At 44.7% G+C, this 26749-nt stretch overlaps 1 protein-coding gene across 6 annotated transcripts in view; it reads left to right on the top strand.

Annotated features, from left to right (window-relative positions):
• lrch1 (leucine-rich repeats and calponin homology (CH) domain containing 1) overlaps positions 1-26749 on the top strand; it is a 234882-nt gene that overhangs the window by 187439 nt on the left and 20694 nt on the right. For 4 of the 6 annotated variants that reach the window (XR_005461324.1, XM_038802650.1, XM_038802649.1 and 1 more), the window contains 6 exons: positions 1378-1419; positions 6965-7049; positions 16089-16205; positions 21338-21447; positions 22519-22656; positions 24995-25072. Coding sequence is in view for 5 of the 6 variants with exons in the window: in XM_038802650.1 (XP_038658578.1) it covers positions 1378-1419; positions 6965-7049; positions 16089-16205; positions 21338-21447; positions 22519-22656; positions 24995-25072 (570 nt within the window). In the remaining variant the exon portion in view is untranslated. The remainder of the gene's footprint in view (positions 1-1377; positions 1420-6964; positions 7050-16088; positions 16206-21337; positions 21448-22518; positions 22657-24994; positions 25073-26749) is intronic. The other 2 variants (XM_038802653.1, XM_038802654.1) reach the window with 1 other exon arrangement.

The following is a 26749-nucleotide window of genomic DNA, read 5'->3' as shown; positions in this document are numbered from 1 at the left end:
TTCCCGGTTTTGTTCTCCATCTATGCCTGACGCAGCTTCGGATGCCCACCACACTGTCCTTCTACCACTACCACCATTGTTATTGCCCATGTATGTTAATCATTTCCTCAACTTAAATCAAATTCAGTTTGTTAGCTGACACTAAAAGATGACACGGTAGCACAGTTGTTAGCACTGCTGTCTCACGGTGCCAGGGACCCAGGTTTGATTCCGACCTCGAGAGCCATTGCTGAGTTTGCACATGCTCCCTGTGTCTTCGTGGATTTCCTCCTACAGCCCAAGGCTGTGCAGGTTAGACAGATTTGCCATACTAAATTACCACTAAGTGTCCAAAGGTTGGGTGGGGTTACGGGGGTAGGGTGGGGGATTGGGCAGAGGTAGCATGCTCTTTCGAGGGTTTGGTGCAGACATTTTGGGCTAAATGACCTCCTTCTAAATTGTTAGGGATTCTATGATTCTAAACCTTTGCCAAGAGGCTGATCCACAAAGGGACTATCCTCTCTAACTTTGCTTGAAACTTGTTAAAGTAACACTTCTGTTCTCCAGTCCTATATTTATTGCCCAGGTCAAATGACCTGCTTACTGCTGTTGTATCTGAAATGGTTATTGATTTTGTACTAACAAATGTCTGGGCTCTCAGCCAAGAATATAATGGAACTTGGCTGAGAGGACAGAGGTTCATTAGCTTGTTGAAACAGCTGAGCCCCAAAGAAAACATTGCTTTTCAAAAGGTTCCCTCATGTAGTCTATGATGCACGACATCTGAGGTGCCATGAATCACGGCTCTTTCAAAAGCTGGCCTGACTCTGTGAAAATTGTGGAAGACGAGGACATGCTTATTCCCTCAATGGAGCAGTCCAAGTCTGGAGTGAAGGGGGGTGTCCAGAACCATTCCCGCCCTAAGACAACACTCCTGAAAATCAGAAACCCTTGGATTTGGGTCTGGAATCAGGACCCGTCCTCCATCTTTAAAAGTATCCCAAATCATCCTGACTCGGCGAAAATAAAACACCAAAAATATGTCAATCTCGGCCTCAAATATATTCAACAATGGAGCAACTGCAACCCTCTGGAATGGAGTATTCCAAAGATTCACAGCCCTTTGAGTGAAGAAATTTCTCATCTCAGTCCAAAATGATCTGTCCCTTCATTCTGAGACTGTGTCTCCATTGCTGAGGAATCCTGTTTGCCTTGAGAGAAAAGTACTGAAGGCAAATGTTTCTTTTTTCATTGTTCACTTTTTAGCTGTCTGTATTTCTTTAAATGTGATTTTGTCTTTTATGTGCCCTTAATGCAAGATAATTTGGTGATTTGTTATTTTTGCGATTGAATATTCTAAATGTTGTGCTTTTTTAAACATGCATTGAAATCCCCCAGAATACGAATGCGAGCCTGGAGAGGAATGATTCTCAAACTGAGGTAAGTGAATGTCCGTGTCAAAGGTTAATTCCCTCCTGTTTAAAGTATGCATACGTTCTGGGGAAGCTCAGAACCAAATCTGGAGCAATAGAGCAACAGTATAAAATGACTTGGGTGAAATATTTTTTTTAATGTGTTTAAGCAACCATGCTCATCACATCCTTCTGAGAAAATGGCATTCTGTATATCAGCAGGTGCATTGTGATTCTAGTCTGAGTTTGTTTGATTGAGGTAGCTGTTACAGTTTGGTCATTTCCCGGGAATATTGTTTTATCGTACACCTAAGCCAGGGGTGGGCAAACTACGGCCCGCGGGCCGCATGCGGCCCGCCAAAGGTATTTCTGCGGCCCACCAAGTCATTAAAAAAAAAAAAAAATTTTTTTTTTTTTAAAAAAAAATTTTTTTTTTTTTTTTTAATTTTTTTTTTTTAAAGGTTAATGGGTGGGGGGGCTGTTGGGTTACTTACTGGTATAGGGTGGATACGTTGACTTGAGTAGGGTGATCATTTCTTGGCACAACGTCGAGGGCCGAAGGGCCTGTTCTGTGCTGTACTGTTCTATGTTCTATATGAGGCGCCCAGAATCATAACCGGGTGACGTAATTATTTTACTTAATATACTATGCGGCCCTTTGTGAATTGTGAATTTCTGAATGCGGCCCTTGCACGGAAAAGTTTGCCCACCCCTGACCTAAGCAGTAGTCGTTTTATAAGCAGTCCAAATCTCCTAAGAATCAAGATCTATACCAGATTCATACCTTGTACCGTTTAGTAATAATAATAATCTTTATTAGTGTCACAATTAGGCTTATAATATCACTGAAGTTACTGTGAAAATCCCCTAGTCGCCATACTCCGGCATCTGGTTGAGTACACTAAGGGAGAATTCTGAATGTCGAATTCACCTAACAAGCTCGTCTTTCAGGACTTGTGGGAGGAAACTCCACCCAGGCAATGACCCAAGCCGGGAATCGAACCTGGGACCCTGGTGCTGTGAAGCAACAGTGCTAACCACTGTGCTACCGTGCTGCCAGTATGTCTAGGTTTGGTTATTACTGCTCTGATGTGGCTTCTTACACAATGTGGGTTTCTTGCTACCTTTTTACACTAATGGAGGATCAGTCACAAGCTCAATATGTGGCAACCCAAGACTACTTGGGTCTGGAGCGTTTAAAAGAAACAAAAGGAGCAGGTGCTCCAGGGGCAGAATGGCCGCCTTGTGCTCCTATTTTGTATGTTTGTATGATACAAAGAGGCTCTAAAGTGCAGTAACTAGACTTGTACAATATGTAAACTGTTTCAAAATAGAAAAGCCATAAATCACTGTCGCACTTTTAAATTATCTGTTGAATGAGAGACGCTGAATGAAAGTGTGTAGGATGGGGGTGGGGGAGGAGTGTGCGGTAGGCATCCAAAGCTACGTCAGGCATAGATGGAGAACAAAACTGGGAACGAAAATCACACTGCCATCAAAAAACATATTTTCCTTCGGAAAGCACAGATAATTTTGACCTTCAACAGACACGCACAGAAGGCCATAGATGAATCGTTCTTTATATGAGTATCAGCCTTCAACATTCACAGCTTTCTAGTGATGGTTTTCAACATCTAATGGAAGAGATTATATTATGAGATAACTAAGAGCTGTTCACATACAACAGTATTGTAGTGGAGCCCAAACAACACAACCAATGGACTTTATTGCATGTAATGCTAAATGCATTGAATTGTTTAATAAAGGTTTTTGGACATTTTGCTTCCGGTTATTTTCAGTAACTAAATTATTAAAAATCTTAACATCTAATTGCGCTTCCTGTCAACCCTGTCCCTTATAAGTTCCTATGTTACATTTACTGAAAAACAGCTTTCATAAACTTGTGTATTTCCAACTGCTGCCAATGGAGACTGTGATTTCAGTGACGTGACATCGCCAGCTCCCACAATAAACTATGATGTACAAATTTATACTAAAAATATCAAAATGACAATCGATGACTTTAAAATTGGATCTAGAATACACCTCCAAGTCCTGGTTCAATTATCCTCCTAGACTCCAACCCTGTCTGTAATGAGAAATGGACTAGTTTCGTTCTGATAAGATGGATAAAATCTCAGCTCCCATAGGAATGACGGCTGAGAATTGGTGCAAATAACCGTCTCCAATGTGATCAGAATTAGGAGTGTGATCTCTTGAGATTAAAGTGCTGAAATTACCTTTACTGTATTTATTTTAAAGTAAGTGATTTAAAGACATAAATTACCATCAACAATGTAACATTGTTTTTTTAATGTATTTTACTCCAAACATGTGTAAAAAAACAGTAACATTTACAACATATTCCACAGCCTCACAGTTTGTACAATTTTTTTCCCTTTTACCCCATACCCTCCCCCTCCTCCCACCCGTAGCGATGAACAGTTCCTCCAACATTGTCATGAACATCCCCCACTGTGTCTCGAAGGCCTCTGCCGACCCCCTCAATTCAAATTTACTCTTTTCCAACCAAAGAAAGTCATACAGGTTTCTCAGCCAGGCTGCCACCCTTGGCGGCGTATCCGACCTCCAATTTAGCAAGATCCTTTGCCGGGCAATTAGAGAGGCGAAGTCCACAACATCGACCCCCATTTTCTCTCCATCAGCTCAGGCATTTCCGATATCGCAAAGATCGGCACCATTGGGTCCGCCTGACCTCCACCCTCACAATCTAAAGACCGTCCAAAATGCCGCTTCCCAGTAACACTCTAGCTTCTCGCAACCCCAGAAAATGTGTACATGATTCGCCGGCCCCACCCACAGTTCTCGCACTCTTCGGCCACCCCTTGAAAGAACCCACTCATCCTCTCCCGGGTCATATGTACCCTGTGCACCACCTTGAACGGAATCAAGCTCAACTCATGCAGGAGGAGGTTGAATTCACCCTATGCGCGACTTACACCAAAATCCCCAGCCTATTTTCCCCCTCAACTACTCCTCTTCCCATTTGTTCTTGATCCTCACCACTTGCGCCCCCCCACTCCCCTCACCTCCCTCAGCCACCCATATATGTCCCCAATCCTACCCTCTCCCAACTCATACGGGAGCAGCAGTTGCTCCAATAGGGATACTCTGGAAACCTGGGAAACGTCTTCCACTCCTTTTGTGCAAAGTCCTTCGCCCACATGTATCTAAATTCATTCCTCCTTGGGAACTCAAACCTTTCTCGCACCTTATCCAGACCCGAAACTTTCCTTCCAAATACAAGTCCTTCACCATCACTAGCTCCGCCTCCCTCAACTTCCCATACATCCCATCCATATCTCCCGCCTTAAACCTGTAGTTCCCACACAGTGGTGTAAGCACCAACATCCCCTCCAACATAGTGTCTCCGCAACTAATTCCACACCCTAACCATCGACTGGCACCACTGACGTCCCCTCCACCACCCCACTCACTATCACATACCTTCACCCGGGTCCCACACTTCTTTGACCCTAACAAAATGTCACCTCCACAACTTTGAATCAAACCCACCCATCTCTTCCTCAACTTAATCTGATCCTTCACCTGGAGATGCGTTTCCTGTAAAAAGACCTCCGCCATCAAACTCCTTAGGTGCGCAGAAACCCAAGATTTCTTCATCAGCCCGTTCAATTCACGGATGTTCCACATTACAATTCTTAACAGAGGCTTACGACTCCACTCCCCTCTACTTTCCGCCATCATCCCTCTCCAACTCTGCCTCCTCTAATACCACCCTTAATCGGGCTCATCCAAGATGGCCCCCCTTTCCGTCCATGAACAGGCTCAGTCTCTGACTCTGCCACGTTGCAATTTCCCCCCACCTCACCTTGCCTCACCAGCATTACCTGCCAGCATGGCTGCTCCTGCTCGAAGGCCCTCCCTTCACACTCCTCTGCCCCCCCCCCACCAGTTCCTCCTTAGCTTGTCCAAACGGACCCCCTACCCACTTGAATACCCCTCAGCCATTGGCCCCACCATACACACCACTTACCTGTAAAGAAAAACACTAGAAATCGCAAATCGCCCTCTCCAAAAGAAAAACATCACAATCGGTTGGGGTGGGGGAAAACCCCGTTACAGACTTATAACTCCCCAAAGAAAGCCCACCCCCAGTTTCGCCGGGTGCAACACCCCAATCCGAATCTTCTTTCGGTACAACACTGCCTTGGCCCAGTTGCAGAAACACCTCTTTGCCAGCTCCGCACCAATATGTTGATGAATTCGGACAGACACGACACCCCCCCCCCCCCCCCCCCCCCCCTCCCATTCACAGTGTTGCTTCTCCCTGGCACATGTGTGGAATCTTTTCCTCAACAAATTTGTGCGACCGCCCATGGCGACTCCCCCACACTGGGCCTCTGCATTAAAGACCTGTGGGCTCTTACCACCTCTGGGCCGTATCCAACACCCCCTCCAGTGTCAACCCGGTCAGCATTCTTGACACATATTTCGTGGTGCTCGTTCCTTCTGCGCCCTCTAGCAGATCCACAATTTGCAGGTTCTGCCCCCTGGATCTATTCTCCTGCTCCTTCACCTTCATCCTCAACGACTTGCATATATTCCCCAGGACCTCCGCCTCCAAGGACACGATCTGATTGCTCTGGTCGGACACCACCTTCTCCACCTCTCATATCGTCGCCACTTGTGCCTCAAGGCTTTTCTCCATACAGTCCATCGATCCGCGCAGAGGTGCTACTGCTCCCTCAAATGCCTTCGGCCAGTCACCATGCATCTCCTTCCTTTGCTGGCGAAATTCTTCTTTTTTTGGGGGGCAATTTAGTGTGGTCAATCCACCTACCCTGCACGTCTTTGGGTTGTGAGGGTGAGACCCACGAGACATGGGAAGAATGTGCAAATTCCACATGGATAGTGACCCGGGGCCAGGATCAAACCTGGGTCCTCAGTGCCGTGAGGAAGCAGCGAAATTCGGCTTTGAAGGCCACCACCTGTTCCATCTCGGGCTTTTCCACTGGCAACAACCCTTCCCCCGCTGCCATTCTAGCAATTCTTGCTGCACCACAGGTCCCCTGCAATTTCTTAGCCAGGTCTTTAACTGTTTTTTGCCGGGTCTTGAGGAGAACCTCTCCTTCTACACCGTCTGCACCATTTTCCTGCTGGAATTACCCCACTAATGGGTATAAAGTGCCCAAACCAATGCCTTCAAGCCGGAGCTGCCCTGTGTGCGACCACTCACTCCATGATCGCCACCGGACGTTGACACATAACATTGTTGATTATTTAATTGAACAGCTGGGTGCATTATTAAGATGAAGATAAAAGTTCAAAATTAATATTAGCACATATAAAAATCAGTACCAAAACCGTAAGAAAATTGATTTTCAAAGAAAGTATTCTCGGCAGGGCTGTTTCTTCACCAAAGTGTTTGAAAAGTGCAGTAATCTGTTCATTAACACAGTAATATCGATGAATCACTGAACAAATCGCACATCAAACATATGCTATTGAGGGAATTTAAGGTACCAGCTGGCATGGTGGTAACTGAGCTGAGTAATTTTTGAAAACAAATTTTAATTAAAATCCTACAGGATGAAGACAAGACTCCCACAGTGACTCCCACAATGTCTCCTGTAGCATCCCCCACAACTCCATTTGGACTGAAGCCACGATCTGGTAAGTAAACCTTTTAAGTTGGCTCATAATAAGATCATCCTACTGCATGCAGATTGAAAGGGTTTCTCAAAGAATGGCCAACTTTAATCATGACTCTCAAAAATGAACATTTGAGGTGTTGCTGGGAATTATGGAGCGTCTCTTTTTAATGTAAAAGGTGCAAGCCTTAAGGAATTCTTTCAGTAGAATGAGGCAAAACAATTGCAGCGCTTCGGAATGCAGGCAGTGACATATTCGTGTGGAATCCATTTGTACAATATATTAACTCAGTTATTAGCTTGGTATCTGTTTGCAGTGCTACAGAATTAAGCACAAAGTGCTTTGGAATTATTTGGAAAAGATTTCCTAGGGGCGCTCGGGTTTATGCAGGGATTTTTCAGAGTTGTACGTTCGAATTTTGGTTAGATTGCCATTGTGGGCCCCAGCATCCAAAAACCTTGGTCATCTTTTGACCAAATGGCACCACATAGTCATTGTAAACCTGCACAGACAGTTCAGCTCCCCTGTCACTTTGGCTGTGATTTTCGTCAATAGATTGAGTGACCTCAGAAACAGGCCACTGTAGGCACCAAAATAGTGAGATTCTTGAGTAACCTAATTTGTATCTTTGTTTGCAATTGTTTTGACATCAAGGTCAAAGTTTGTCGCGGGCAAGAATTGCTGTTCCTGAAAATGTAAATGAAGAACAGGTGTGTGATGTATGGTTAAGTTGTTATGACAGCTGTCTAAGTTCTTCAGTAGCCTGTGGGACTCCGCTACATATCACAATAAAGCAGCTAGACTGGGGTTGCACCCTGAAATGCCATTGATCAGTATTATTTTCTTTTAGATTTGCTTTGTGTTCTAAAAGTGATGATGGTGTGCCCATCCCACTTACACGGATCAATCTTTTAAAAAAAAATATTTCTTTATTCTCCTTTTTCACATTTTCTCCCAAATTTACACCCACCAACAATAAACGATAATCAGTAACAAATACGTCATTCCCAAATCAATAACAACAATCCCATCCTCCCACCAAACCCCAAACATTAGCCCGCATGTTCACATAAACAAATGACAAAAAGGAACCAGGAATCACCCATAGTCACCATCAACACGCTCCGCCCCCCTCTCCCCATCCCTCCCACCCACCCCTCCCAACTAATGTTTGATGATATCCAGTTCTTGAAAGTGCATGATGAATAATGCCCATGAATTGTAGAACCCCTCCATCCTTCCCCTCATTTCAAACTTAACCTTCTCAAGAGTCAAGAATTCCAACAAGCCCCCCGCCACGTCAGGGCACAGGGTGGAGCGGCTGCTCTCCATCCCATCAGGATCCGCCTTCGGGTGATCAATGAAGCGAAGGCTACAACATCTGCCTCTGCACCCGTTTCCAACCCCGGCTGGTCCGACACCCCGAATATGGCCACCCGGGAGCCCTGGTCCAGTTTTGCGTGCCCCACTTTAGAAATTACCCTAAAATCCTCCTTCCAGTAATCCTCTAGCTTTGGATGGGACCAAAACATATGAACATGATTAGAGGGGCCCTCCCCACAACGTTCACACCCATCTTCTACTCCTTCAAAGAATCGGCTCATCTTCGCCCTCATGAGGTATGCTCTGTATACCACCTTCAGCTGTATCAGCCCCAACCTCGTGCATGAGGCGGAGGCATTCACTCTCCGGAGCACCTCACACCAGAACCCCTCCTCCATATCCTCTCCCAACTCTTCCTCCCACTTTGCTTTGATCCCTTCCAGTGATGCCGTCTCCTCGTCCAAAATAGCTCCGTAAACCGCAGACACTACCCCCTTCTCCAGTCCCCCTGTCGTCAGCACCTCCTCCAGCAATGTGGAGGCCGGCACCTCCGGGAAGTTCTGTACCTTCTTTCTGGAAAAATCTCAAACCTGCATGTATCTAAACATTTCCCCCTGCTCCAGCCCATACTTCGCTTCTAGCTCCTTCAATCCTGCAATCCAACCCCTAAGAAACAAATCTTTTAGCGTCTTAATCCCCTTCTCCTCCCATTTCCGAGAATTTCCATCCCACCTCCCTGCTCAAATCTGTGGTTCCCCCGAATCGACATTTCCCTTGCCCCTGACCCAACCCAAAGTGTTGGCGGAACTGCCTCCAAATTCTTAATGAAGCTATTATTACCGGACTCCCTGAGTACTTCCCCGGGGCTATTGGGAGCGGCACTGATTCTGTGCTTTCAATCCTGACCCCCTGCACAAACTCTCCTCCATTCTGACCCACTGGGAATCAACCCCTCTGACCCAGCTCCGCACCTTCTCCACATTCGCCGCCCAGTAGTAATACATCAGGTTCGGAAGACCCAAACCCCTGCCTGCCTTCCCCTCTGCAGTAGCACCTTTCTAACTCTGGCCACCTTCCCTCCCCGTATGAATGATGTAATCCTTCCCTCAGTCTCTCTGAAAAAAGCCTTTGGCAGGAAAATCAGCAGGCATTGAAAAGTAAACAGAAATCGCAGCAACACATTCATTTTAACAGCCTGTACCCGACCCGCCAGTGACAGAAGGAGACCATCCCACCTTGCCAGATCAGCTTTCACTCTCCCCACCAAACTAGAAATGTTGTACCTGCGGAGCTTGCCACTCCTGGGCAACCTGCACCCCATGGTACCTAAAGTGAGCCCCTGCCCTACAGAATAGCAGCCCCCCTACCCCTGCCCCCACCCCTGACTGAGACACCACAAAATACTCACTCTTGTCTAGATTTAGTTTGTATCCTGAGACAGACCCAAACACTCGAAGCAGCTCCAATATTCCCCCTATCGACACACTCGGTTCCGACACGTATAACAGCAAGTCATCTGCATACAAGGACACCCTATGCTCTATCCCCACCCCCCGCACTATTCCTTTCCATACCCCCGAACTTCTTAATGCGATGGCCAACGGCTCAATCGCGAGTGCAAACAGCAGGGGGGGGACATAGGACATCCCTGCTGAGTCCCATGTTGGAGAGAAAAGTATCTCGAGCTGATGTTGTTTGTGCGGACACTCGCCCTCGGCCCCTTATATAGTAGCTTTACCCAGTTCACAAATCTCGGTCCAATCCCAAACCGCTCCAGAACTGCCATCAAGTACCCCCATTCTACCCGGTCGAACGCCTCCTCAGCGTCCAATGCTACAACCACCTCTGTTTCCTTCCCCTCTGCCGGTGCCATAACGACGTTCAATACCCTTCTAATGTTTGAAAAGAGCTGCCTCCCTTTCACAAACCCCATCTGACCTTCACCTATCACCTTCGGGAGGCACTCCTCCAGCCTACCACTAGTACCTTCGCCAATACTTTTGCGTCCACATTCAGAAGTGATATGGGCCTATACGACCCACACTCCGTCGGATCCTTATCTTTTTTTAGCAACAGGGAAATCGATGCCTGCCACAAGGTTTGTGGCAACACTCCCTTCCCTATCGCCTCTTCAAACATCCCCACCATCAGGGGTGCCAGCTTATCCTTGAATTTTTTTATAATATTACTCCGGAAACCGGGCCCTGCCACCTTCCCCGACTGCATCCTCCCATCGCATCCTTTATCTCCACTATCGCTCCTTCTAATGTCGCCCTGTCCCCCTCCCCTAACCTCGGGTACTCCAACCCATCTAGAAATTCCTTAATCTCACGGTCTCCCCCAGGTGGCTCTGACCTGTACAACCTCTCATAAAATTCCTCGAAAACCTTGTCAATCAGATCCGGAGCCACCACCAACTTCCCTGCCCTATCCCTCACCTGTACAATTTCCTTTGCCGCTGGTTCCCTCCGGAGCTGACCTGCTAACATACATGTTCGTAAACTGCACCCCTTGCTCGCCTCAGTTGGCGCACTGCCTTCTGTTAGATAGTCGGTCAAAGCTCACCTGTAGTTCCTTCCTCTTTTCCATCTTTGCTGGGTCCCCATCCTCTGGATAACTCCTATCCAACTCCAACATCTCGTCTATACTCTCTGCCGCTCCAACCTCCACTTTGTCCACACTGGCCTTAAACGAGATCACCTCCCCCTCACCACCGCCTTTAGAGCCTCCGAGACGACCGCCTTCGACACCTCGCCCGTACAGTTGAAAGCTACATATTCCTTAATTACCTTTTCAATTTTGTTACAGAATACTTAGTCCCCCAAAAGTCCCACATCTAATTTCCACCCCGATCTCCGCGCTACCCCCTTCTCCGGTACCATATCCACCCAATGTGGAGCATGATTTGACACTGCAATTGCCGAGTATTCCGACCCCTTAACCCCAGCCAACAAAGCCTTCCCCACCACAAAAACGTCGATCCGCGAATATACCTTATGGACTGCTGAGAAAAACGAGTACTCCTGTTCCCTTGGGTGCAGGAACCTCCAAGGGTCCACCCCTCCCATTTCCACCATCAGCCCAGCTTATGCCTTCGTCCCTCCGATGGAACCAGCGAGCGCGGCCGTGACCTGTCCAACCTTGGCTCCTGCACAAAGTTCTAGTCCCCCCCCCCCCCCCCCCACTATCAGATCGGGTGCAGGTCGGGATGCATCCAAGTCGGGGATGGCCCCAAACACCTTCTTTGCGAATCCCACGTCATCCCATTTGGGGCCGTATACACTTAACAGCGCCACTAACCTCCCCTCCACCGCCTCTGTCACAATCACATATCTACCCCCCTGATCTGCCACCACCTTCTCCACCTGGAAGCGTACTTTTTTGCTGACCATTGTTGCTACTCCTCCAGTGCTTTTGTCAAGTCCAGAGTGAAATACCTGACTAACCCAGCCCTTTTTAAATCTCACCTGGTCTTTCACCCTCAAGTGAGTCTCCTGCAACATTGCTACATCAGCTTTCAAGCTTTTAAGATGCGCAAGCACCCTTGACCTCTTGACCGGACCTCCTAACCCCCTCACGTTTCACGTGACTATCCTAACTGGGGGTCTCTCAACTCCCCCACCCTTCTTCTCCACCATCATCATATCAACGGGCCCTGCACATGAGCCTGACCCACCCCTATCCATTATTAACATCGAACCCCTTCCCCTCCTCCCAACCCCCCCCCCCCCCCCGCACATTTCCCCCCGAATAAACATCTCCCAGCATCAATCCCCCCGCCACTCACTTCGTAGGCCCATCGAAACCTGCTAACTAGGCTCCAATGTCCGCAGCATTTATCTCACCTCACCTCCGTTCACCAGCCAACTTTAGTTAGCTAGCGCGGGTGGCTCCCCCCGCCAAGATATACCGTCCCCTCCCACCCAGTCCCAGAGAAAGAAAAAAAAACAACAATCCAACCCATACAATTTGCTAAACTATGATATAACCGTCGCAACACAGAACGCCAATCAACCCAACCAATAACTTGAACTCTAACAATGTGAAGAGAAGTAAATTACAATACACGTCAGTAAAAAGAAAGTTATAGCATTTATACACTTTCCAGCTCCCCAATCACAGTCCACAGTCTCTCTTCCAGCTCCGCTCTTCACATCTGTCCCAAGCCTTCCACCCTCACGAACGCCTCAGCCGCCTCCACTCTCTCGAAATAAATTTTTTTTGGCATCATACGTCACCCTCAGCTTTGCTGGGTATACCATACCAAATCACACCCCCTTTTTGTACAGTGCCGCCTTCACTCTCCCGAATGGCGATCATCTTTTTGTCAACTCCACTGTCAAGTCCTGGTAAATCTGAACTCTAGCACCATCCCACTGCACCTCGCGCTTCTGCTTCGCCCAGTTTAACACCTTTTCCTTCATGCAGTACTTATGGAAGCAGATAATTACTGCTCTTGGCGGCTCATTCACATTGGGCTTCGGCCTTAATGACCGATGAGCTCGGTCCACCTCGTACCGGGAGGAGTTCTCACCCTCCCCCATCAGCTCTGCCAACTTCTTAGCGAAGTTCTCTGTTGGCCTTGGGCCCTCTGTCCCTTCGGGCAAGCCCACAATTCTCAGATTGTGCCGTCTCGGGCGGTTCTCCAAGTCCTCGAGCTTTGCTCGGAGTCCTCTGTTGACCTCCACCAGCTCGTCCCCTATCGAGGTGAGCTGGTCGCTGTGCCGTGACATGGCCTCCTCCACTTCCTTCATCTTCTCGCCCTGCTCTCTCACCTCGGTTGATGTCTTTGCCACAGCTACCCTCACCGGGGCAATTGCCTCCTCCACCAATGATTTCAATGCGACCGCCGTCTCCTTCCTCAAAGCCTCCATGTGCCTCGCAAACTGCTTTTCCAGTTCCACTGCCATCACCTCGGTCATCTTTTCCACCATAGGTAGTGCAGCCCCACCATGCGGTCCGGCATCCGCCATCTTGTCAGCGCTTTTGCTGGCCTTCTCATTCAACGGCGAACCCAGGTTTTATTCCTTCTTCCTAGCTGCTTTTCGCATCCTCTAACGACTTATTATTTTTTCTTTCTTTCTTCAGTCCAAAAATAAATAAATAATTATTTTCAAAAATGTTTTCCAAAGTTCCAAAATCTGAGAATCTCTTCCCCCGGGGTCCGGTCTTCAAACTCCTCAAAAATCAATTTTCAGTGGGAGCCAGCCAGTGTGCTCTAGTCCCCCTGTACATTGCGTTCTGGACTCGGGCCTGCCACCTCGATTGCCTTGCTTCATGTCAAGCTCCGCCCACACATCTGACCTCTGGGTCGATGCCCCCCGCTCCGGGTGCCTCCTGCGGGGCTCCTCACCAGCTCCAAACTGGACCGACTCGACGCCCGTCCCTCAGGCCCCAAAGGCCGCAGAAACTCGGGAAGAAAGAACAACGGGGAAACCCCCGAAAATGTCTGAAATATCGCGAACTAGGCGGAAGCCTCTTCTTGACGCAGCCACTCTGCTCGCGAGCACCACCGGAAGTTCACACGGATCAATCTTATCTCATCCATAGAAAATTGAGGCTGGCAATATGTTTCAGTTTGTGGTTGCTCTCTCTGCCTGTTGTTTTCTAAATACCAATCCAGTAAATAATGATTTAATTGGAAACATCTGAGGCAGAAGTTTCCTTGTGTAGAAATATAACATAACTTATTTTGGTTGCTCACTGGTTACACAATTTAATTTAAAATGTATTTTTCATTATTGTCCTTTTTAAGGCAGTGAGGAAAGGGAAGGATGCTTGTCCCCTATGTCAAAGAGATTGTCGTCCAATGAGTTGGAGGTTTAATTTTGAAGTGTGAAATATCTGAGATTATTTCTACTGTTGAATCATCTTTAATTACGGATTTACATTTTTAGCAGTGCTCACAGATGGTGCACTGAGCTATAGAATCCTTATTGACGCAATGATGTATATTGTTATCGAAATGCAATGCTTCATTACAGAAATTAGATGGTCATTGCAGCCAGGTACGGTCCAGAACCTTTCTACCAGTTAAATTATTTGGCTTTATGAAATTTCTTACTAATGATTGGCCATAATTTCCAGGAAACATTTAAGAAATGTTAGATTAAAAATTTCCGGCACTTTTACCCGTTTCAGTCAATTCAACTAAAGGGTTAGGTGGATTGGCTGTGCTTAATTGCCCCTAGGTGGAATTACGGGGATTGGGTCTAGGTAAAGTGCTCTTTCAGAGGGTCAATGCAGACCCGATGGGTTGAATGGCCTCCTTCTGTACTGTAGGGATTCCATGCATACACAGAATTCACATTCCAACAAAGCTGCCACTTGCACAAATGAAAGGTGCCTGTAGATGAGTATTGAACATAGAGAGGAAGAAACTAGAAACGAGCTGACAATATACTGCATATCTGCTTGCCGGTGCAATTTAAATGGTTTGTTTTGCTTTTGTTGTCTTCAAGGTGGGAGTTCAGGAGCTGTGGAATACTTACCACCCTGATATGCTTTCTCCCTATGCATTGTGTCTAGCAACAGTAATCTACCCCCAAGATGTGTTCAAACCCAGTCTCAGAAAAATACCTTCTTCTGCATCAGTGAAAAAACTCAGTCATTCTTGTAGTCGCTGTAAATGGGACAAATGTAGTGAGTGAAATGTCGAACTCTCATCCTAGCAGCCTAAGCTGTTCAGGTACTTTCCCAAAGGTGAAAGGATGATTTCGAAAAAAATGGCAAATTATATATTTTGTAAGCAGGTTGCTGGAGGTACCTGTGAGCTAGTAGTGTGAACAACTAGTGTGTTATGAAATCCTAACCAATTTCATTAAAATAATTGCAATTAAATGTTTACTGCTGTGGTGAGACTTTTGGAGTGATTGAAAGGAAAAATGGCTTGATATTCGAAATTGAAGAGGAAGTTAGAGGATGGGGTTAGTGGCCAAGAGACGATGGGCAAATGGCTCCCATTATCAATGATTTAAAGATCAGTACAGTCCCTCACCTTTGGTAAAACCTTCCAAAAATTCATTGATGGTTAAGGATCATTATACACACAATTGTGGCAGAAACCCAGATATGCTGGGTTTCAGCATATTCTGACCTCCAACCAGGGCTGAATTACGTTTGTGTATTGACAGGCTGTACTTGTCCAGTATAAATGAAATGAAAATCGCTTATTATCATGACTAGGCTTCAATTAAGTTACTGTGAAAAGCCCCTAGTCGCCACATTCCGGCGTCTGTCCGGGGAGGCTGGTACGGGAATCGAACCGTGCTGCTGGCCTGCTTTAAAAGCCACCGATTTAGCCCAGTGAGCTAAACCATAACCTACACCGTAACTTTAGAACTTTTATTCTCGTTATTTGATCAGCGTCTGATAGTTAATCTATAAGAAATTGTAAGAATTGATGAGTTTTTACAGCAGCTTTTGTGTACCTGTTCCCTGTTTTCATTTTATGAGAATGTAGAGATTAGTAGTGGTGGAAAGTTAACTGCATGGTTTGATTTGTATTCAATAGCTAACAGTTTTTTTTCATCTGTTTTGTGTTGTGTGTTTCTTCGCACCTTTTTTGTCCTTTTTAATCTTGATTTCCCGGTTCAATCTTGTATCGATTCACATTAAACTTGCATTGGCTGCTACTGGTTCATAAATCCTGATCTTTGACTTTCCTGGTCCACTTGGCATTTACCTAATGCCTCTTGAACCTGCTTTGTGCCTACTTTATGTCCGTGCCACTTTCAGTCCAAGCCAACTCTCCTCCTTTGGACTCCCCTCCTCTCTCCTTCAGAGAGTTGACACAGATACATATAGAGGAACGCAACACCGTCACTACCCCAAAGGAAGAAGACAGAAGTCATGGTATGTGTGTTGGTAGTTAATGCCTAAGTTTATGTATTGGCGCACTTAATGAATTAACTCCATTTTAATATATTTGATCACATTTGAGCACAAACGTAATCTTAGACAATTTGAGAATGGTTCCAAAGTAATTTAGGCTTAAATTCACTCCTATTTATTGGAGTTTGTGCGTAATGAGTGTTGCAAAATGAGTTTAAATGATGTGATCTGTCCTTTGGTTGATGGATTGAAGTCGGAAGAGTAAAGCTACTGACCCAGCTTCACTTCAAAATTCACCCAACAGTAACATTGTCAGTGTTTCAGGGAAGTTGTTTAGAATCTTTTTTTTAGACTCGCGGCATGTTTACGGACTGGGCATTAATTGGAACATGTGTTAAAGAATAGCTGTGAAGCTGAGCACAGTGAAACTCTTCCTAACATTGATTACGTGCCAGGTAACTTCAACTTTCTGGCCACATTTAGTTCCGTTATTTGGGATTACATTCGGAGGCAACATTTTATTTTGCTGTTGTACCAGAGAAAAGTATAGGTTTACATTGGGATAGGATTATTATTGAGTGGATTTACTTTACGACCAAGGAACTCTGCCTTGGGTGTGGGTGGGGAGGGAGTGGTCTGTCATTCCAATCCAGAGAAGCTTTTAGTCTCCTTGATTGTGGATCATAGAAAAATCTGCGATAGGGTGTCTTTAGAGCATTTAGAAATGTCGGATAGAGTATTTTCCTTTGGAAAAGCAAGATTTTGCAGAAGATGAAAATCTGAAATAAAAACAATGCAGGAAACACTCAGGTTAGACAGCATCAATGGAGGAAACAGAATTATTACCGTTTCACATTGGGATGACCTTTCACTAGAACTGGGAAACATTAAGTTTAAGTGAAAGGAAACATTGTTATTACATTTCTAACTTTTCCCAGTTCTAAAGAGAAGTCATCGACCTGAAATGTTAACTTTGGTTTTCTTGCTGCCTAACTTTTTGAGTTTGTCCAACATTTTCAGTTTTCTTTTTCTTTTAGGTTAGTGATGGTGTTCCTCATACATGGTTTAATATATTGTGCAAGAGATTTTAACTTGCTATTTTTACGGGATGGGAATATGTGATTAAAAGCTTGGCTGTTTCTGAAGTTTATGAATGTATTTGGAGCTCAGCCAGTTAGTTCTTTTCCACTGTGATCCACAGTATGAATACATAATATCCCACTGACCTTTCCTTGCACTCTGTACTTCTATTAGTTTGCTGACATGACTCAAAAATGATTACCAGTATGTCAAAAAATAATGGATAACATGTATACGTAGAAGATGTGTGATTTGTGTATGTGATAAAGGCCTTTGTGCTAGGTGAATAATGTGATTGAAAATGTTCTGTTTTTCTATTCATCTTTAAAAAGAAAAGCAGGTTAATATTTGAAGCATAGGTGGTTACAGGAGAAGAATAGGCCAAAGGAATTAGTTTAGGAATTTTATAGCACATTCTAATGGTCCTACAGCCCAGCTATTCCTATTTAGCTTCACATGAAACAGGCCCTACTTTGGTGAAATGCTGGTTTTCGTTTAATGGCATTCACTGTCAGTCACTCAGTCCAGAAAAGAAGTGCAGGAAATTAGAACAAAATAGACTACAAATAGAATCATTTGTTGGAAAAAAGAAAGGGAAATGGAGTGCGAAGCTATTGAGCAGTTAGGAATGTGGCAATGGAATTCAACCTTGACACTGTCGCTGCTGATTCTGCTTTCTCTTTGTCCAATTCTCTTCCACCACCTTCTTTCCAGTCAGAAACTACAAGAGATTTTTCTTTCTTTAGCTCTAGATGGAGCTTTTCCTTCAGATTTTCTGTCAATTTGTCCTCCTGTATAGTACTCTTGTGTTGCTGATATTCCTGCCTTTTTGCCCTTCAGTTTGTTGAGATTGTAAAATTTGAACACTTTTAGTGTATAGCATGAATCAGAGTACTTCTTCATAGATCTTTGCCCTTTCACTAAGTTCCCAGCATTACCTAGCCAATCTCCAGTCAATAGATATTACCTTTCCATTTTGTAGTTTCAAATATAGCTATATGTTCTGTTACCTTGAGTATTTAATAGGATGCTTTGGAGGGCAGCTATTAAAGCCTAGTTATGACACTTAAGGCTTATAGGGTTTCAGAATGACCAAGAATGATCTTCACCTTAAATTCTGATCTTCATTGATTTTCCAACCCTAAGCATTCATGTTTGCGAATATTTAACTGACTTGAAGTTAGTATTTCACCACATTGCATCACTTTGACTAGCCTTTAAAGTTTTACTGGTTATAAGTCGCTTTTAGAGGAAACCAGTTGTTCTTTCTGTCCGTCTATTCCAGTTCATCATGTGTAATGTTAAGTTTCCATTTTCCTCCACATTCCCCTCTCTGAAATAGAGCAGGTGAGAGGCAGATAACAGTAGGCTTTTTATACTTGAGGATGGCAAGGCTACTTTCAGAATTCCAGAGTTGGAATTTTCCTGTCAGTTGTATTTCTTACGATGACTTGAGTATCCTATTTAAAATATAAGTGCGTACAAACATGTGAAATTGACAGTTAGGAAAAGACCGGCTGGTCTATCAAACTTGCCTCACACCATGATGGCCAAAACATCATGATTTCATATTTCTTCCTCTCTGACTCGCCTTACACCCACACAATCCTCTGTGAGAGAAAAAAAGTGTCAATGAGGGCCAAGTTCTCTGGAAAAATTCCTCTCTGACATTGGTGTTGAAGCTTCAGAGATCCCAGCTCTTTTTCTCTCTAAACCTCTTTCAGTATTGTTCTCTGCCAATGCTGTGTATTCTGTATTGACCCTACAAACGGGCATGACACTATATTTATTCAAAGATCATTTGTAAATGTTTGAACCACTCCTCCAGTACACATGCATCTTTTTCAATGCGATAGCACTCCTCTACTGTCTTAAAGTTTGCACAGATTTTAGAATTATCTTCAAATTAACTTACCACACTCCCAACTTCAGGTCATTAATTAAGACTGTGAAGAGTAGAAGACCTAGGTTTGATCCCTGGGGATCACTGCGGGTGTTGTTCCTCCAGACTAAACCATATCCACTTGATTTCATTTTCTGATTCCGGATTTGAAGCCAGTTTCAAATCCAGCTTTTCAAATTCCTGCTCATACCACCAGATTCCATCTCGTGAAATAACCGAGTACGAGGTTCTTTCACATCGGCTTTCTGAAAGCTCAGGTAGATGATGTCTACTGGATTTCCATCATCCCACCAATCCTTAAAGAACACTATCAAATTTGTAGGGCGCAGCCTGTTTTTTTTCAAACATGTTAAATAAAGAGAGGTGTAAAGTAATTCTTCACAATAGACCTTTTTAATCCAGTGTTTAGGTAGAATGTAGCATTGGGAATATTTTCCTTTGGTACCCTTCCACTTGACTCAATTGTTGCACGCCCCACCCTTCCTGACTTCCAGTTGAGCCAGATTGTCAGAAGACCACAAAGGAGGTACAACTAATATGCAGGCTTATCCGAATGGCCCAGTCTGTTCTCTTTGTGCGGCACAGTGTTTTGTTTTTGAGTCTGAAGATGGGTGTCATATCCCCATCTTGTGTCTCACTCCTTTGTACAAATTTGCATTCTGGTGTGTCACTATCCATTTCAGTAATTCCTGCAGTTTGAAATGATTAAAAACTTTAAACAGAGAAACACGATTGTGGAGAGTGACTAATCAGGAGCCGATGCAGGGATGTGGGATCAGAAAGTGCAGCGTCAGGAACTGGGAACGGACAGTCTGAACTGGGCCGAGGATTACATGCAACCAAGAAATGTAGCAATGGCTCGGCAGCCTCAAGGAAACTAACAGCTCTGTATTTATATCTATTGCTGGTTCATCTTTTAAAGGATGAGTGGATGAATATTTGAAAAACAAAACTTTAACAAAGTACAGGGAATGGGAATAAATGGACTGCTGTCTCAAAGTTGGCATAGAATAGTTTGAAAAGCCTCTTCCTCTTTCTCTATCTAATTCTGTGATTTGTTGGACTCCAGCTTATGCTGTTTTGTGAGAACAACGCACATGCATATGCTAATTCACAACTCACTGTTAAAATCAAATTTGCGGCTTAAAAGGGAGAAATTATATTATTCACCTTAATCTTGTTCTAAAATCAATTAAGGCCTTTAGTTTGGAGCTTCTCCTTTTTCCATCTCCACATTGAACCATGCCTAATTCTAATCCACTGACCCTGATGCCTCATGACCTGTGCCAAAGGGCCTGTACTGCGCTGTAATGTTCTATGTTCTATGTGGATGTTCAAAGATGAGCTACACAATCTTCCATAGGGTGCAGAAAGTTGATAGTCTGACGGGAATGCTGAGATCTGGGTCCCTGCCAAATTTGAAAGACATTAGATCCAAATGTGAACCATGCAAAATGTGGAACAGTTGATACGTAGAAATAACATTTATTAATGATTGCTTCAGCTGAGGAATTAAAGAGTAAAATTACAGCGTTATATAACATCCGTAATGGCCTCAGGGCATCCCAGAGCCCTATGTTTAAAGTATAGTCACAAGTAGGAAATGCAGCCAATTTGTGCTGAGCGAAGTCCCACAAACAGGAATGTGACAGTAACCAGAGGATTTGTTTTAATGGTGTTTGTTGAGGGATAAATATTTGCCAGAAACCCCTTCCCCATCCCCACATTTTTAATCGTGCAGACATCCAGTTTGGGTGCAGACAGAGCCTTGGTTTGACATCTCATCTGAAACACCACACTCCGTCAGCCCTGCACTGGAGGGTCAGCCTTGGCTTGTCCTCACGTTCCTAGAGGGGGCGTTAAACCCAAAATCTTCTTTCAAACATGGGAGTGCTCCCACAGAGACACAATTTTCTTGATTGATGAGACAATTTTTTTCAGTCTTTTAAAGTAGAAGGGATATAATAAAAATACCTCATTGTGTGCCAGTTGTCCTACCGTGAAGGAAACCTCCTCCCAGTTGAATATGGAGCTCACTTTTGAGGAATGCTTGATGGTAAATTGTCCTCGACTGAGAACAGCTAAGGTGAAGTAGAGGAATTGTTAGGAATAGAAGATTTTGGCAGATACTTTATAACTTGTAAAGTTTTACCTGCTCTGGTTTCAACAGTTTTCTTTCGGTCAGTGCGGCATTTCGAGTCCATGGATCCTCAGTTTACAATCCGGAGAAAAATGGAACAAATGAGGGAGGAGAAAGAACATGTAGAACAACTCCGGGAGGTGAGGTATTGACATGGCTGCATATAATAGGAGTTGGTTCAAGATATGCAGGCATGGTTTACATCGATACTGATATCTTAACCCTGATTTATTTCATATCTGTGTTAGGTGCCAGCTTTGAAATATAAAAATGGCTTTGTAGACTATTATCATCACATGAAAATGATTAAAACCTTTCAACATAAATTTACTAGTCACTTTATCTGGATGATACATCCATGGCATCACTTTGATGGGAAATAAATCATTAATGTATTATGTGCCAAGATGTCTAGTTAGAGGACCCACAATCATATCTTGGGTCAGACCTGATACATTGAAAGCATTAAGTCCAGCAAACTAAAAATATTAGTTTAGTATCTATTCTTATTATCCGAGGCACGGGCAAAGGTTCTTTTTCTGCAAGTTTTCTTCCCTCCTGCCTGAAATCAGAGAGCTCATGAATAGGTGTTAGTTATTTGATAGTGGGGCATTGGAGTTAAGCCAGATCTCGCTTTAACCCACGTGAGCAGACAACAGGGGTGGCATTCAGAAAAATGGACCCTGACCGACTTCCGTAATCCAGTCAGACTGGGACAGTTTGTCTTTATCTTTACTAGGGATTTAGCCCTGAGCAGATGGGCCCTCTAGTTATTATGGCTCAGCTGACTGACCCATGAGGAAGCTGCCAACAACATAATTCCTTACAGGCAAAATGAAGTGAAAGTGTGGTACCTTCAGAATGGGCTGTTTGGATATTGGAGGCGAAATCTATGGGATGCCCATTTATTTTTTTCTATAAATTCTGAGTACCCTATTCATTTTTCCAATTAAGAGGCAATGTAGTGAGGCCAAACTATCTACCCTGCACATCTTTGGGTTGTGGGGGCAAAACCCACGCAAACATTGGGAGAATGTGCAAACTCCACACGGACAGTGATCCAGAGCCGGGATTGAACCTGGGACCTCGGCGCCATGAGGCAACAGTGCTAACTATTGCACCACCGTGCTGCCCTAGAGGACGCACATTTATACTTACATTTAATTGAAGCCAGAGATTACCCACAGATCTAACTGTATATTGTTCAACAGAGTATTGAAACAAGACTGAAGGTGACTCTGCCGGAAGAGATTGGAGCAGCTTTAATGGATGGAGTGGTTCTGTGTCATTTAGTCAATCACGTCCGTCCACGATCAGTACTCAGTATACATGTACCATCACCGGCAGTGGTAAGTCTTTCGCTTTGAATAAGGGAACAGCTACCTGTTTTTGGATTGAAGTCTTCATGTTGCATGTAAATCGGTTAGATCATGGTCTGCAAAGCTACCTAGCAGGTAAACTGGTTCTTATTAATGGCTTCTACCTGCTTCGTCATAGATCGAGTAATGTGGAATAATGGGATCCAGAGACTGATTTCCATTTTTTTCACCTTTACAGTGTTTCCTGTGCAATGTAGCATTATTGTCCAAAATAATATGGGGCGCGATTCTCCGCCCCCCACGCCGGGTGGGAGAATAGCGGGAGGGCCACCCGACATTTTTCACGCCCTCCCGCTATTCCCCCCCACCCGACCCACGCCACGAATCACCGCTCGCCGTTTTCTACGGCGAGCGGCGATTCTCCGAGGCCGAGCGGCCGGGCCTTCATGCCCGTTTCAACACGGCAGCAAACACACCTGCTCGCTGCCGTCATGAAACGGGCGCCAGATGCCCGTTTGGGGCATCTGGGGGCCCAATTGGCAGGGCAGTACCACGGTCGTGCCAAGGGGGGGGCATAGGCCCGCGATCGATGGGCACCGATCGCGGGGCGTGCGTCCTTGACGGACGCACTCTTTTCCCTCCGCCGCCCCACAAGATCAAGCCGCCACGTCTTGCGGGGCGGCTGAGGGAAAAGACGGCAACTGCGCATGCGCGGGTTGGCGTTGTCCAACCTGCTCATGTGTGGCTGACGGCATCGGCCGGCGTGACGCTTGACGTGCGGCCTTGACGACCATCGTCAAGGCCGTGACGCACGGGGCCGCGCTCCTAGCCCCGCCCGGGGGGGAGAATCGGCCCCGGAAGTGGGCGTGAAGGCTGCCATGGGTCACGGCCTGTCCCACGGCAGCCTTTACGATTCTCCGCATTCGCAGAGAATCTCGCCCCATGGCCTTTCGGTAACATAGAATTGTTCGACCAGAAACATCAAAGTCCATCTTGTTTGCAATGATAATGGAATTGTTGACAAATCGTAGGAGTCAATCTCTTATCAGTTCGTCTCTCAGAAATTCAGACATGATTCAAAGAAAACGACAGTTGGGGAGAGATTTGGGAAACATAGGTCCAAAGTTGCCTGTTCCTGTCAAGCATGTTCCACTCACCGTATGTCACATCTATTTGAATTTGATTTATTGTCACGTGTACTGAGGTACAGTGAAAAGTATTGTTCTAAATACAGTCCAGACAGATCGTTCCATACATGGAAAAACATAGGACATGCATAAATACACAATGAAATACATCGGCACAGGCATCGGGTGAGCATACAGAGTGTAGTACTACTCAGTCGAGAAAATGTGTGAAGAGATTAGTTCAGTCCATAAGAGAGTAATTCAGGAGTCTGGTAACAGTCGGGAAAAAGCTGTTTTTGAATCTTTTAGAGCGTGTTCTCAGACTTTTGTATTCCTATCCAATGGAAGAGAGAATAACACAGTTGGGAAGGGTCTTTGATTACACTGCCCGCTTTCACAAGGCAGCAGGACGTGTAGACAGTCAATGGATGGGAGGCGGGTCCGTGTGATGGACTGGGCTGTGTTCACGACTCTCTAGTTTTTTACCGTCTTGGGATGAGCAGTTGCCATACCAGGCTGTGATGCAGCCAGATAGGATGCTTTCTATGATGCATCAGTAAAAATTGTTGAGAGTCAATGTGGACGTGCTGAATTTCCTTCGTTTCCTGAGGAAGTATGGGAGCTGTTGTGCTTTCTTGGTCATAGCGGCAATGTGAGTGGACCAGGACAGATTGTTGGTATTGTAGGCATTTGAAGTTGTCAACCATCTCCACCTCGACACCATTGATGCAGACAGAGGTGTGTATGATACTTTGCTTCCTGAAGTCAATGACCTGCTGTAGTTTTGCTGACATTGTGGGAGAGATCTGATGCCATGCACCATATCACTAGGTTCTCTATCTCCCTCCTGTACTCTGACTCAATCCCTCCTACACTTTATCCCCAAATGTTTTCTTTCTGGTATTCTCACAATACCAGAGTGCGGGGAATGACCACAATCAGGTACACTCCTACAAAAAGGAATATCAGAGAAAGCATGTTTCTCTGGACACTCGGACTCAATTCGTTGTGCCCAGAGCGAGAGGGAGAGAACTTTCCAGAGTCCTTGGGAGATACTTGGCTGCCAATAGCATTGGACATAAAGCAAGGTCATAAGATCCATCTTATTAAAACATGGCCCTCGTCTTGTATGTATTAATGGACCCAGACCCTATTTTTCTGAAGTAATCAGTATATTGTCCAATCTGAGTAAATACTTTTAAAAATGTATACTTTAAAAAGTTTGCGTACTTGTCTTGCAGCCTAAACTGAGCATGGCAAAATGCAGGAGAAATGTGGAAAACTTTCTAGACGCCTGCAGGAAAATGGGAGTCGCTGAGGTAATTTTATGAATTACTTTTAATTCAAAATGTTTCCTTGAATTTGGGTTTGGAATGAAAGCAGGCAAGTGTTGAACAGTCTTGAAAACTAAACTTGAACAGTGCCAATTTTAACAAAAAGCAATGGAAACACGGGAGCTCTGGGACTCTTCACATTGTCACCAAGTCAAATGGGAAAATTAACTTTGCAATTATTTGTATTACCAAATAGAAAACTCTTGAATCAATCAGAACAAATGCTCTCTTGTTTCATTCCAGCCCAAGCTGACTTATTTTTGCGCATACTCTGAAGAGAGAGCCGTAGTTCTTCAGTAGTTTCATTTCACAAGTCATGACATTGCTGTCACTGGCACATGTCAACTGCTAACCTGTGAGATATGGAGCTCACAGATTTGTTGAATAAAAGCGCTGTGCAAACATGTTCCACAATGAAAACAGTATTGGATTAAACTGTTAATATGTTGAACTGTGATATCGGATTTGCAATTGTGTCTTCTTTAAATTTTCATTTTGTTCTTTTGTGAAGAGGATCAGGGAGTGTAGATGACAGGGTAGAGGCCGAAGATGAGTGTTGATCTTATAGTGGGTTTGAGGAGCTAAATGTCCTCTTCCTGCTCCTTTTTCACCATCTTACGGCCTCTCAACTGGACATTAATAAAATGAAGTTGAAAATGGTGTTGCTAAGAGAAGTTGTATTCCTGAGTCTGGTTGCCATGTTAACTATTTCCTGTATTTGTTACCCTTTTCATTTAAAAGTAATGGTTGTGGCTGAGGTGATCCTCACAGCTAAGAAACCGTCAGGTTGGACTTCTGAACCTGAGAGTGAAGAAACTATGGGCCACCCTTAATAGGTTAAGCTGCTGTTTCATTAGCAGAGGAGTGGATCATGGGTGTTGTAGCAACCATTCATTGGTTTCAAATTATCAAAATAAAATAAAAGAAGTAGGAACAGGAGTGGGCCAGTCGGGCTATCGCGCCTGCTCCATCATTCAATAAGATCATAATTGATCTGATTGTGGCCTTAGCTACATTTTCCTGCCTGTTCCCTATAACCCTTGACTACTACTAAATGACTTAAAATCAAAATGGGAGTACTGGGTCACAGCACAAAGATTTTGAAGAATTAATAACTCCTTATTTCTCTATCTTTCTTACCAGTTTTTTGCTTTCCTTTCCTGAAGGCTCTATGAGTTTTGGCCACCCTTATTCCTTTTGTCAAAGTGATCATTATTCAGATGTGAGCCTTCACAGCAGATGTCCATAACTTACTTGGCAACAGAGCTAAGCTCAGTTTGGTTCCCACTTAGGTCTACAAGTAATTTCAACAAGAAGTTGCAACTTCACTTCTGCTGTGTCTCCTCTATCTTGGCATGCAAGTACCTTTAGCCAGGCCAGCATTTATTGGCCATCCGGAGCTACCCTTGAGAATATGGTGGTGAGCTGCCATTTTGAACCACTGGTAAAGATATTCCCACACTGCTCTTAGGCAGCGAGTTCCAGGATTGGGTTTTGATGATAACGAAGGAACAGTGATAGATATCCAAGTGTACTTGGAGTACGCTTGAATGTAATGATGTTCCCATGCACCAGAGCCATCTAGATGGTAGCGGCCATGGACTTGGAAGGTAATACCAAATAAACATAAAAATTGGAGCCGAGGTAGGCCATTCAGCCCAT

The sequence above is a fragment of the Scyliorhinus canicula genome, chromosome 7 (genome assembly GCF_902713615.1).
Source record: "Scyliorhinus canicula chromosome 7, sScyCan1.1, whole genome shotgun sequence".
Lineage (NCBI taxonomy): Eukaryota > Metazoa > Chordata > Chondrichthyes > Carcharhiniformes > Scyliorhinidae > Scyliorhinus > Scyliorhinus canicula.
This window is presented reverse-complemented; position numbering and strand designations above follow the sequence as displayed.